The sequence below is a fragment of the Danio rerio genome, chromosome 16 (assembly GCF_052040795.2).
Source record: "Danio rerio strain M-AB ecotype USA chromosome 16, GRCz13ab, whole genome shotgun sequence".
Taxonomy (NCBI): domain Eukaryota; kingdom Metazoa; phylum Chordata; class Actinopteri; order Cypriniformes; family Danionidae; genus Danio; species Danio rerio.
Genome location: NC_141036.1, coordinates 40,242,742 through 40,257,127, shown reverse-complemented (window position 1 = coordinate 40,257,127; position 14,386 = coordinate 40,242,742). Strand labels below are relative to the sequence as shown.

The 14,386-nt window shown below is 35.7% G+C and overlaps 1 protein-coding gene across 27 annotated transcripts in view; it reads right to left on the bottom strand.

Moving 5' to 3' along the window:
- The window catches only part of map7d1a (MAP7 domain containing 1a), a 92,314-nt gene that overhangs the window by 32,212 nt on the left and 45,716 nt on the right, over positions 1-14,386 (bottom strand). For 15 of the 27 annotated variants that reach the window (XR_015510576.1, XM_087286056.1, XM_087286059.1 and 12 more), the window contains 3 exons: positions 11,234-11,302; positions 1,429-1,592; positions 977-1,088 (listed from right to left, as the gene is read on the bottom strand). Coding sequence is in view for 26 of the 27 variants with exons in the window: in XM_087286056.1 (XP_087142182.1) it covers positions 977-1,088; positions 1,429-1,592; positions 11,234-11,302 (345 nt within the window). In the remaining variant the exon portion in view is untranslated. 27 annotated transcript variants of the gene reach the window in all.

The following is a 14,386-nucleotide window of genomic DNA, read 5'->3' as shown; positions in this document are numbered from 1 at the left end:
TGGTAAGTGAAGATTTTGTATAAATGTTTTCCCATCACATTTTGCGTTTCTGTACATTTTTGGTCTCCTACCAAAACTAAATAAAAAATACTAAACACTGACTGGAATGAACTGGAAATACTAAGATATATAATAAAAAAAATGGCCAGTGGTAACATATGATGGTAACCAGGGTGTGATGAATGCAGTTGGACATGTGTCCACATGTGAAAGGAATCCCATGGGAAACCTAACTAATATTTGAGATATGAAGGGACACTACAGTGAAAATAGAACTCAGCATTTGCATTTCCAATTTGGCATTTAGAGTCCATGAAAACCACTAAGAGAAGTGGTTGATTTCTTGGTCAACACATTGGTAAAGAGCATTGGGACATGTGTTAGCAGAATGCAATGGTTTTTCTATAAAGATGGACAAATATGAAATTGTAATATTATGCTTATACATTGTTTGCATAATCTATTCCAAGCATATTACAAGGTCAAATGTGCAACAAAAAAAAAAGACAAAAAGAGAGATAGAACAGTACATTAGTTTTAGAAAACTCCATAAATGCACGTTTCACCATCTTAATCACGTCTAATGAATGCAATATCTTCACTTTCATGCAATATATTCCTTTCTTAACGAAAATGATAAATGCAGAAAAAGGAACAGTTCATCTAAAAATGAGAATGTTTTAAATATGGACATATTTTCAATAAAAAATTAACCCAAAAGTATTTATTAACCCATTGGAATTTTATGGATTACTTTTATGAAACACCATTCAATAGTATTACAAAGCTCAGGAGAACAAGAATAATACTGTGTTCAATTGAAAGAAGAAAGTCATATCCATATAAAATGACTTGAAGGTCTGTAAATAAGGGTATAATTATTCCCTAATCTTTTTCCATGACCTATTATTTTAACATGACAAATTTACCAATAAGCCAACTCTACAGGTAGACGTGCGTGTTTTGTGCAACTCACTCTGACTCTGGCTGGAGTTGCCGCTCAAGCCTCCGGCCCAGGACCATCTCTGCTGCCGAATCTCTGCCCACGTCTTCTTACCAGACCTCTGGATGGCAGCCTCATATCGCTCCTGGAAAAAAGAAGAAAAAAAATACTCAAATTGAGTATCCCATTAAAACAAAACTAAAGTGTAGCAAATACGTTATATGGCACATTTATATATAATGACCACTGGGAGGAACAAAGCAGACTGTATTGATCATTTCGAGTGGAAATCTTTGAGCCCTGGTATAATGTGCTCCACTTTCCCTGATAAATAACTCATATAGTATTACTCAGAGAGCTAAAAGGGAAAACACTGCCTGACTGCTAAGTTTGGCAGAAAACTTCAGACTCTTAGAATGTACAAAATGAAAAGATACAACCGATTACGTCCCATGTTTTTAGCACTGACCGCTACAGTTCCTCACCTTGTTCTTCTCCAGTTTCTGTTTCTGTCTGTCCTCCAGCTCTGCCCGGCGTCTCTCTGCCTTCAGCCGCTGCTCCTCCAGCTTCCTCCTTCGCTCCTCCAGCTGCTGTTCCCGGACCTGCCGTGCCCGTTCCTCCTTCTCCAGCCACTGGGACTTTTTAGCAGCTATAAAAAGAAAAAGTGAGAGAGAGGGCAAGCCTGTGAGTTATCAAAAGAAAGCCAGCGTCTTGACTTAGATCAGCTCTTGTTTGAAGAATACAATTGCTAAATGCATTATTCACAAATTTCTATTTCTTCCAATTTTTAATTCATGTTTATTTATTAGATATCTAATTACATGCATTAGGCTTTAAAAAATAAAAGCATTTCTCTTTGGTACATTTTACCTTTTTCATCTGATTTACTAGGAATCTTTACAGATGTCCAGAAATTTTAGAAAAGGTAAATTTTTGGGTGAACTGCTCCTTTAATATACACCTCCTTGGGTACAGACTTGGGATGCACCGATCCCAATACTTGGATAGGATATCGGTTCCATACCACATATTTTTGCTGGATCGGGTATCGGCAAGCTGGTACCGATCCAAATTCGATTCGATCGATAATTTATAAGCCAACAAAAGCCTTGAAGGTAGCCTATTATAAAGCACTAGAAAGTTGTCATGTATGCCTACTATATCCCAAATGTTCTGAAGTCATTTTAGTTTAATGTGAAGTACAGAAGAATATTCATGTGCTTAAATTCATGTTTGTTGCAGCGCTTCCCTTTACTGCGCCTGGCAATTATTCTCCATTCATTCACAATTCAAACTGCGTGTGTTGTTCTTGACAACTCGAAAAACTTTCTCCAAGACTATTTGTTCCTGTTATTATAAATGATCAGTGGATAAATGCATTTACTTTTGCATTAAATGGGTTCATTTTGACCTGCAACGAGTTCATTGCTTTTTCAAAATCATGTTGCGCTGTGTTTGTTAGATCAGCAGATCGCATTCGCAATACTGGAGTAAAGAGGGTTATTACCTGCTCTTTACACACAAAGTAGGCCTACCTGAAATGATCAATTAGAAAAGGCTCAATAATACACTGGACAGATCCTCAACGCTGTGTCTCAGTGATGCATCAGGCGCTTCATTTATGCACCGGCTGCGCAGATGCGATGTGCCCTGATCCTTAAGATTAATCTGTATCATTGAAAGTTTCTGTTCTCTCATCCTTCCGACTGAGTTTATTCTTCTAAGGGGAATACTTTCAGTGCTGCGAATAGTTTGTAAAGCATGGCTCATTGTGGCCAAAGTAGTTGATTAAATTAATAAAAGTGAAACTGACAGTCGCAATATGGATTGTCATTAACAGAAAAGGGAAAACTGGCCTGACAGTTTAGTTGAGTCTGCGTCAAACCTGTAGGAAAATATCACGCTTTGCTAAAGTGCTGGCTATGTTACCATTGATTAGGGTCAATAGTGATAGCCTTTTACAGATTTCAGTGAAAAATCCTGATAGAAAACAAGGAAACATAAGCTGGACCACAACGGATCAATGTCATGATGAATGCTCAAATAATGTAGCCTAGTTTACAGCGAGCATCATGTTTTTAGTTAGATTGTGTCGTCTGTCATATACAGCAGGCCTATGGGTCTGTTATTTTTACTAAAAAATGTTATTATTTGAGTTTATCACCAGAAGAATAGAAACTTTAATATGCTTAAATATAATTACAAAACAAATAAAATAAAAAAACTGCACAGTATCGGGTTCGGATCGGTTCCAAAAAATGGTATCTGTGGATCCCTAGTTTAGACATAGATTTTAGTTTCTTTTAAAGTATGTAATGCTCATCAATTGTTGCATTTATTCGACCCAATCCAGTAAAAACAGCCACAATTTAAAATTCATGCTAATTTTAAAAAGTCATTTTATAATGTGATGGTAAAATGCATTTTTCAACGGCCATTATTGTCTCATGATCCTTCATGAATTATTTAAAAATACGCATTTCGTTGGTCAATAAATATATATTTTTTTTATTATCAGTGTTATATCTGATGTACACAGTACTAAACAACAGTGTTTATCCAGAATAGTTTTTGCAATTATGCAATAAGTTTTTATTAAATCTTAATAATAATAATAATAATAATAATAATAATAATTTCTTACATTTATTTAGCACTTTTCTGGACACTCAAAGCACTTTACACATTGGGGGATCTTCTCGTCCACCACCAGTGTGCAGCATCCACCTGGATGACATGACAGCAACCATATTGAGCCGCACACCACACACCAGCTGACTGGTGGAGAGGAGACAGAGTGATGAAGCCAATTATGATATGGAGATGGTTAAAAGGCCATGATGGACTGAGGCCAGTGGGAAAATTTGACTAGAATGCTGGGGTTAAACCCTACCATCCTGGGATTTTTAACAATCACATAGTCGCAAAATCTGTTTAACATCTCCTTCACCATACTGGGGCGTTAGGGCCCACACAGACCGCAGGTTGAGCAACCCCTGCTGGCCTCATTAACACCAATTACAGCAGCAACCTAGCTTTGCCATGTGGTCTCCCATCCAGGTACTGACCAGGTAAAGCTCTGCTTAGCTTTAGTGGGTGATCATGTGAGAGTTGCAGAGAGCTAACTGCCGACCAAATCTTACTGTGCCCTTACTTCTGAATGGTTTTTCACATTTGATTATTTGTTAATAATCTTAATAATAATACTTGTCAAATATTGTAAAGCTTTTCCACTGATCTGGTTCAACTCTCTCCCGAGAAGCCAGAAATTTTGTCTCAAAAGTTTTTTCATATTCTAGCCATGCATTATTTTTACTGGGATAAAATTAATAAAAACTTTCATTATTATTATTATTTTGTAAATAGGATAGATATTATTCAAATAGTAATTTATACAATCTTAATATCCTTTAAATTCACGACATACAGCATTTTGTTATTAATTAATGTGTTATGACGTCAAAAAATAACAAAGACAGAGACATGACTTTAAACAAACATGTGATGATGATGAAAGAGTCAATAATATGTTATAAGCTCATTCTTTGAGCCACAATCCTTATAGAAAAAAAAAATAAATGAAAAAAGATAGAAAAAAAAAACATTTCATGCAATTAAAACTAACAAATTCAAGCTGTCCAACATACTAAGAGTGTCAAATCCGAGTAAATGCTAAAGCGTGAGGCTTTTAGATGATAGAAAGCACTTATCAAATCATTTATGTGGAATATCTTCTGTCACTGCAATTAAGACTGAAAGCAAGGCTCAACATGAAAAGATTCTCCTTTGGGAGCCTTCATTATTCTGCAAGGCAGGCGGTTTGGAGCCTTCTTTTCTGACTTCTCCACAGTTATAAAATAGTGATGGCATGAGAGCGCCCGGGTGAGGCTCTTCATCAAACTTTCATAATCCTGCGGCCAGAAAGAGGAGAGGGAAGAGGAACCACAGTCTGAGGCAAATAAATATCCTAAGATGAACATCTGATTGGATTACCGTAGACCACAGAAATACTACACATTAAACTGGATGCTTGAAGAGGATCAATACGTTCGATTGACTTTGGCCTGAATAGTTAGGGCTAAATTACACACTTTGCGCTAGCACGACTGGAACGCAGCAGATTGTGTGTTTATCTTGATTATATTGCCATCAGCCGTGATTTATTCACATTTCAGTCCAACGAAGACAGCAGTATATGTTATTTTTGGGTGTAAACGAATCATGCAGTTTGTAATTATGGGAAACTTATAAAACAAGCTTTGGAAAAACAAACAAATAAACTGAGAGGTGAGGTTTAACGGTCAAAAGTTCAAATTTGGTGCAATCGTGACCTATAATAAGTCCCCCCATTGCTAAACCATAAGAATATTGTGCACATTTACTAATATAGTATAGTGTATTCTCAAACATGAACAAAGAAATATGATTTCTGGTTTTGACGGACACGCTGAAAAAAAATGTTAATGTTATTTAGAATATATTTACAGTGCTTAGCATAAATACACCCCTCACAGATCTCTCTTTTATGTTAATATTTTCTACTTTCTTATGCTTTACTATAATATATTCGTGCATATACGCTCACCGGATACTTTAAGTACACCTGTCCAACTCCTTGTTAATGTAAATTTTTGATCAGCCAATCACTTGGCAGCAACTCCATGCATTTAAGGATGTAGACATGGTCAAGGCGATCTTCTATAGTACAAACCGAGCATCAGAATGAGGAGGAATGCTGATTTAAATGACTTTGAAAGTGGCATGATTGTTGGTGCTAGACAGGCTGGTCAAATTATTTCAGAAACTGCTGATCTACTGTTTTTTTCACGCACAACCAACATTGGGGTTTACAAAGAATGGTCCGAAAAAGAGAAAATATCCAGTGAAGGGCAGTTCTGTGGGCACAAATGCCTTGTTGATGCCAGAGGTCAGAGGGGAATGGCCAGACAGGTTCCAGTTGATAGAAAGGCAACAGTAACTTAAATAGCCACTCGCTGCAACCGAGGTATGCAGAAAAGCATCTCTGAATACACACATTGAACCTTGAAGCAGATGGGTTACAGCAGCAGAGGACCTCACCGTGTGCCACTCCTGTCAGCTAAGAACAGGAAACGGAGGCTACAATTCACACAGGCTGACTAAAACTAAACTAAACTAAAAGTGTGTTTCTTACAAAAAGTCAAAGCTTGTTTTGTTTCACAGCTGTCTTTTTCTTTTTTTCGCTCGACATTACGACCACTGCTTGGTTTGAGCCCTCGCAATCTGCGTTTAGCCGATAGAGCTCGCACTGAGCGGAGCTCTCAGTAAGGGACCGTTGAAAAAGGGCTTATTTTTTTCGGGGGTTTTTTGCTCCGTCCTGCGTGTTTTATTTTAAACATTACTAATTTTCTCCTAAATGAGCACAAACAGTTACTAAAGTAGTTGAATGCTTCATTATAGATCTGTGCATTCTTACAATAACACCTCTGTTATCAAACAAAACACAATTAGAGATTCATTTGCTGCTCTTCGCTAAATAACTATAGTAACTTTAATCAATATGCAAATACAATTAAAAGTGAAACAGGTTTTATAGCTTCATTTAATTTCTGTATAGGCCATTGATTTTACTAGGCTAAACCTTTTATTCATTCTATCATTTATCATTCTATCATTTAAAGCTATTTGTTATCCCAGATTTTTTACATCCCAACGTTGACAGATTGCTAATCAATAAATAGCTATAGTGCTATCTGTTAGTTTTAACGTCAGCTAATATTATGGAAGGGCATAGATGTTATGAAAAATAGTAATAGTAATGTAACTACCCCCATCATTCCTTCCTCAAGCAAATGTGTAAATATTAGATCTATTCAGCTATAACATTAATTGCATTGGCATATTTATTTGACGTTTTCCCAGCTTGTAGTAGTCGATCAAAAAGCTATTTAGTTTCTTATGACTATACACTAGCAGTGGAATTTACTGCGATGTGACGGGGCTCGATCAAAGGTTGATCATATTCTCTTTTTCAACAAAAAAAAAAAAAAAAAGATCACAGTTACAGCCAGCATCCCACAAAAAGCACTTCGAGCCTCATTTTGTGCATATCAAATCGCAAAATCCAAAAAGCCAAAAAATATATCCAAAATCCAAAAATATATTTTTGACTGCTTTGAATGGATACATTTTTTTACCCATTTTTCCATATTAAAATATTACGGTGGGTCTTCAGATTGAATAACTTGCCTAGGTGGGTCCCGCAATAAACAAGTTTGGGAATCCCCGGTCTAATATGATAAGTCTCAATTTCTGCTGCAACATTTGGATGGCAGGGTCAGAATTTGGCATCAACAACATGAAATCATGGATCCATCCTGCCTTGTATCAATGGTACAGCCTGGTGGTGGTGGACCCATTAGTACCAATTGACCATTATGTCAACGCCACAGCCTACCTGAATATTGCTTCTGACCATGTCCATCCCTTTATGACCACAGTGTACCCATCTTCTGATGGCTACTCCCAGCAGGATGACGTGCCATGTCATAAAGAGTGAATCATCTCAGACTGGTTTCTTGAACATGACAATGAGTTCACTGTATTCAAATGGCCTTCTCAGTGACAAGATCTCAATCTAATAGAGTACCTTTGGGAAGTGGTGGAACGGGAGATTCGAATCATGGATGTGCAGCCGATAAATCTGCAGCAACTGTGTGATGCTATAATGTCAACATGAACCAAAATCTCAAAGGAATATTTCCAGCACCTTGTTGAATCTATGCCACGAAGGATTAAGGCAGATTTGAAGGCAAAAGGGGGTCCAACCAGGTACTAGTAAGGTGTACCTAATAAAGTGTCCAGTGAGTGTACCTTAGATTTGTCAAAACTGAAACTAAAGATTAGATTTTCTTAAAATTTTCTTAAGATCACAGTGCAAAAGTTAGTACACCCAAATTAATAGGTTGGGGAAAAAATACTAAATACAATTTTTGAAAAATCATGAGAAACATAAAAAATTTAATTAATTGTTGAAATAGTTAAAACTTTGTAGTTAGTATTTTCTGTTTTTAAAAAAATTTGTTTGAATTCAAATGATCTTGGTATTTCTAAAGATATTAGTTGAACAAACTAATTTAACAAATATACCAGTTGAATTTTATGTTTTTTAATAAATATAAACAATTTTGTTTAAATGCTTGAAAAGTATTAGCTATATTCACTTAGAAACAAATATAAATATTCACTTTTTAAAAGGGAGTTTACTAGTATATGCTGAGTACTGTAAATGAAATGATACAAAATAAACATTCAAGTAATTTGCCTACAAAAAAAAAAGTGTGAATTGGGCAATTTTCGATTGTCTTTCCTTTGATTATGAAGCAGACATGGCCATCTTGTGTGGCGAATGAATTCACAGTGGGCGAGTTGTAAAAGCAAAGCATTAAGATTAAATCAGGAACACTGCTGACCCTGCTGGAAAACAAATGCAGACCACATGGTGTTTACACAGAGTGATTCAATTTACAGACCAATGACTCTAATCAGCGCTCTTTCTTTTCACAGATCGCTCAGAAGATGAATCAACCAGCATGCTAATAATTACAACTGAAGCAGAATGTAAGAATTGAGAACTGAATTTTATGTGCTTGAAACTGTTAGCAGTTGACATTTCCTGTAGGGAAAACATATCAATCAATTCTACAATTTTACAACATTCTTCAAAATATCTTCTTTTGTACCAAGACGAAAGAAACTCAAAATAATGATGATTGAATGATGACTGAATTAAAATTTGAAGGTGAACTATCCCTTTAAGATTAATTTTCCAACAAATGGGAGCGACAAATATAATCACAAATCATCATTTCGCAATTCAGACACCCAACAATCTGTCACTAATTATGATGATGAAGCACGGAGGAAAAGAGAAAGCAGCTCTTTAAGGGGAGATGTAGCTGAGAGAGAGAGAGAGAGAAAGGGATGAAGATTGAAAAGCGCATCAGTCCCCAACACCACCAGAGACGGAGGAGTGGCTTACCTTGAGTCTGGCTACGCTGTTCTGGGGAGGGAAGGTGAAAGAGAAGACAAAAACGTTCTGTCAATCATGCATAAGCAGTGCAGCAGCCATGATGACAAGCATAGTGATATTATAAAGAGCTAACAAAAAGCACAGCATGTGAGGAAGGTATTCATGCTCCTCGCCTGACAGTCTTTAGGGAAAATAAAGCAGCAGCATAACATTTAGAATGTATTTCATAGTGATAACTGTTAGGAAAGTATAAATAGTAACACTAGTTCCGTGCAGAGAAGACCCACAGGCGTTTCCTAACATGCATGTGTGTGTGGTTGTGTGCATGCATGCATCTATATAGAAATATGTAAATATAACATGTATTTTATAAGCATTTATACTGCTATTTATTTCATAAAATAAACATATAAAAATAATAAATATGAATATATTAAACAATGAAACATATTTTTGTAAAAATTTAAATATTATTAGTAGTGGTAGTAGTAGAAAATAAAGATTAAATTTTTTCCCATATTTAAATTGAAATTGCCAGCAATAAATTTATATTTTATAAATATATACATTTATATATTCAAATATATATATATATATATATATATATATATATATATATATATATATATATATATATATATATATATATATATATATATATATCAGTTGATCCGTACTGGTCCCTTTATTAATCTGGAGTCGCTACAGTGCAATGAACCGCCAACTTATCCAGCATGTGTTTTACACAGTGGATGCCCTTCCAGCTGCAACCCATCACTGAGGTTTCATTAAAGATGTTTTCTGTCACTACTTGTTTGGTCTGCATCAATGCATTCAGTGTAATCATTAAATCGATTAATTATTAAAATATCGGGATCTCAACACCCTCACAACATAAATTATAAATGATGGTCATTTGCATATGTTTCTTGATACTTCTAATTGCTGAAATTTCAAATCTGAAACCGCAAAAATCAAAAAAGAGATTCAGTCTTCAGTCTTTTGAGTTATTTATGAAGATACAAACAGTTAAATAACACAGAAGTACTGAGACAACAGGTTATAGTTTAGATAAAAACCACTGATGTTTATGGTAAAGATTAAAATCACTATTAAATGCATTTAACGATGCTTACATCATTTAACCAACAGGTGGCGACAACCAGCCATCAAAAATATGCCACTGAATAATTCTTCACAAATTACACATCTAGCAATGAAACATGAAGTTTTATGAGTGAATAACTGAATCATTTATTGTAAATGATAAATATGGATTGTACATATTATGTTGCTAGATTTATACATTTAGCATTATCAGCAACAGTAGTAGTAATAGTGAATTTTTCACAGTACTGAATAATTTAATATTTATTTTTATTCAGCAAATTTTTTTTTTTCATTTTATTTTTAAGAAAATTACAGGTTCTGAGCTTGGTTTGTTAAAGTGTCTTGCAGTACTGTTTTTTGTAATAAATGGAAAGCAAATAACATTTTTCTCCTCCCCTTTTAGGATGTCCAAAAAATGGTCTGATCCGTGATTAAAAACCATTATGTGATCTGAACCGAGAGATTTGTGATCCACTAGACCACTATATGTATATATACAGTTGAAGTCAGAATTATAAGCCCCCCTTTACATTTTTTTTTCTACTTTGTTTTATTTCGGCTAGAATAAAGGCAGTTTTTTTTCTTTTAAGAACCATTTTGTAAGAACCACCTTTAAGCTATATTTTAGTTTGATAGTCTACAGAACAAACTTGCCTAATAACCCTATCCTGCCTGATTAACCTATTTAACCTAGTTAAGCCTGTAAATGTCACTTTAAGCTGTATAAAAGTGTCTTGAAAAATATCTTGTCAAATAATTTTTACTGTCATCATGGCAAAGATAAAATAAATCAGAGATTAGAAATGAGTTATTAAAAATATGTCACTTTAAGCTGTATAAAACAATAGTTTGTTGTGCAGATTGTCGAAAAAAGTTAGTCTAATAGCCTAAAAGGGCTAATAATTTTGACCTTAAAATGTTTTTTAAAAAATTAAAAACTGCTTTTATTCTAGCTGAAATAAAACAAATAAGACTTTCTCCAAAAGAAAAAAATATTATCAGACATACTATGAAAATGTCCATGCTCTGTTCAACATCATTTGGGAAATATTTGGAAAAGTTAAAAAAAAATTCCAAAGGGGGTTTAACGTGTCTGTGTATGTTTGAACACATCTAGACCCTAAACAGCAGGTGGCACTGTCTCACCGCCTCTTATAGAGTTCTCTTACCGAGATATTTGGCTTTTTCCTCTCTCCTCTCCTTAGCCTGTTTCTGCCGTTCATCATACTTCATTCCATCTGAGAAAAAAAAGAACAATCAAACGTTTAGTTTTGATAAAGTGTTCTGAGTTGCTCTGAGGTTGTCATTAACTCCACTATAGCTCTTCTGAGCAAAGACAGAGACAGATAGAGAGAGAGAAAGTCAGTCAGACAGCAGGGTGCCGGGAATGAGAGAGGTTATTGTGAGGTAAAGGCTCACATCTGCAGCTCTATAAAGCACTGGAAGCTGGCAGAGGCACAGACTGGCAGTATTCACACGCTCCGGCTGACAGCGAAAAACCCAGAGGACTTACACACAGACACAACAACACACAGTTACCAATCATTCACCTGGGCTGAAAGACACACTGGCAGTTTTTTTTTTTTTTCATTGGTTATTTGTTGTTTTGTGATATTATTATTGAACGTTACTACAATCTAGCAACTAGTGTTGTCACAATATTTTGGTATGATTCCTTAAAAATTCACTAACAAAACAATGGAAAAATAATTATATAACATTTATTTAAATTATTAAAGTATGTAAATATTTAAGTGTCTTAATTTCTTTATTGATGATATTAAAACCTTAGGCACTGCTCAGTTTTAAGAATTATTACTATTGGTCTCGTCAGATTTACTTGCTCTACCAAAATTTCACGGGCCCACCATTAAAACAAAATGTAACATTCAAAAAAAATATATGACTTATTTAATATTAATTTAATTATTAAATAAGAAACTAATACCATAACAAATGCCTTATATTGTTATTATTATTATTATTACAATTTATTTTAAGATACAATTCCCACTATTAACAAACCATTAACTAAGGCTTATGATTCACTAAACTCCTAGTATGCAGCTTATTAATAGTACTTAGTTGTTAAGGTAGTAGGTTCAGTATGTTCATTAGCAATGTAGAATAAGATCATGCAGAAGATGTACTTCATAAGCACAAACAAAAAGCCAGTATTTTATTAATATATGCAGGTAATAAACCACTAGTTAATACAGAGTGAAATTCAATACCTTTCCAGACTTTTTTAAGGGTGCTTTCACATCTGTAGTTCGGTATATTTGGTCTGGACCAAAGGCAACAAATGATACATTGTAGCATTTTCTGCCGTGTTTGGGTCCATTTTACACGACAATGATTGCTTTAGTTTGAGCCAGTTGAAAAGCACCAAAATGCAGTCATGTAATGAAATCCACAACATTCATTGGCCAGATGTTAATGAACGAATTTCCTAAACTGCTTTTCGATTGGTCAGAATTAACATGCTGAAAAATGACAATGGAACTCCTGCAAGTAAACAAACCGACAGACACAAAATGTTGCTTTTTACAATGGAGCTACGACTGCGCTGGCTGATTGTATCGCTGCTCATAGTATACTATATATTTTGTATATACATCATATTAAAAAACTATACATTTCAAGAATGAAGCTCGGCTGCGGTTGGAAAACAATGTTTTAATGCATTGCAAACGGCAAAGGCGCATCGCTAATCACTTCAGGAGGAGGCGTGAATTAATTTAGCTAAACTGCGACATGGTCACCTTCCGGAAATATTACCAAAGATCCATCAGGTAATGTTTTTTCCTCTTTCTTTCTCTGTTTAAAACTGTTGGTAAAACGCTGTCAACAAATAGTTTTCCTCCACATCTCATAATGCACAGCTCATCAGACTACCGCAGCTGGATTAGTCCAAAAAAGCGCAGTACTTTTTGTGGTTGGGTCTGTTTTAGTTCATGGACTCACCACTAACGAACCGCTCCAGGGTTCGTTTGAAAGCATACCGAGACCACCTCTTGAAGGAAGTATCAGTACACTTTTTTGGTCTGCTTTTGGTGCGCACTCGAGTGGGACTGCTACATTCACACCTGCCCAAATGAACCGCACCAAGAGGGAAAACAAACTCTAGTGCGATTCAACCAAACTAAATAAGGCAGGTGTGAAAACACCCGAAGACTCTAGTTCCTATACATTTTAAGCCACTTTATGTTTGACCGGTAACATAGGTGACATTTTAACTCACAGTATATTACTGATCATGCAAAAAAACACAACTAAAGAGCCTTAGCTTAGATAGTGATTTAAAAAGACTGAATAATCACCACTGTTTTGGTGAAATTATGCTCCATAAAACATACCTGCAGCTAAACTGAAACATTATTCATTAAAGAGCCCATATCATACATGAAATAGGGTCATATTTTGGTTGTAAGGGTCTCCAACAACTAATATGCATGCAAGGTCAAAAAACACTTTCATGGTCTTATAATCTGCATTTATTTTTACCTAATTATCCCAGCGACTCCTGTATGAATCGTCCAGTGATTCATTTGTTCCCAAACCCCTCCTTAGCGCGAAGCTAATCTGCGCTGATTGGACCGATGACAGTCTGCTGCGAATGGTTGAAACTGACTGCTTTCAGCCAGAGACAGAGTGAATAGCCAGCAGCTAATCAACAATATAGAAGTAGTCAGAGTGTATACACGCTCGATAGTGTAAGGCATGGAGTTTAGCTGCCAGTGGATGAATGTAAATACAGACGACTAACTATTTTATTGAGCAAAAACTCCCAAGAACTGGCGAGATCTCCTAGCTTGTCACATTCTGCTCTTTTCACAGACACACACACACACACACACATTTTGCCCTCGTCCTCGCACACGCGTCCACACACACGCACACACATATACACACATACATTTTGCACGCGCCCACACACACGCACACACACGCACGCACACATATATTGCCCTCATTCTCCTCAGGACGGCAACGCATGCACGCACGCACGCAAACGCACACACACACATTACACTCCTCCACGGGAACGTAAACAAAACAGCACGCGTCACGTTTTTAACGTGGCTTTGCACGCGATATGAGAATATAGCGAGTTAACCTGAGACAGTACACACGGTTAAAAAGTAACAAATCACAACTAAATACATTTTTGCAAGCTAGAGTAAACGAGGCAACAACTTTAATCGCACGTACTAACACTTGAGAAATGGAGGAAGAAACCGATGCATGTCCTGACATGTCTTTACTGATCCTTCCTTTAACAAACGAAGTATTCTTTGTAGCATGTAGTTTCCAGTAGT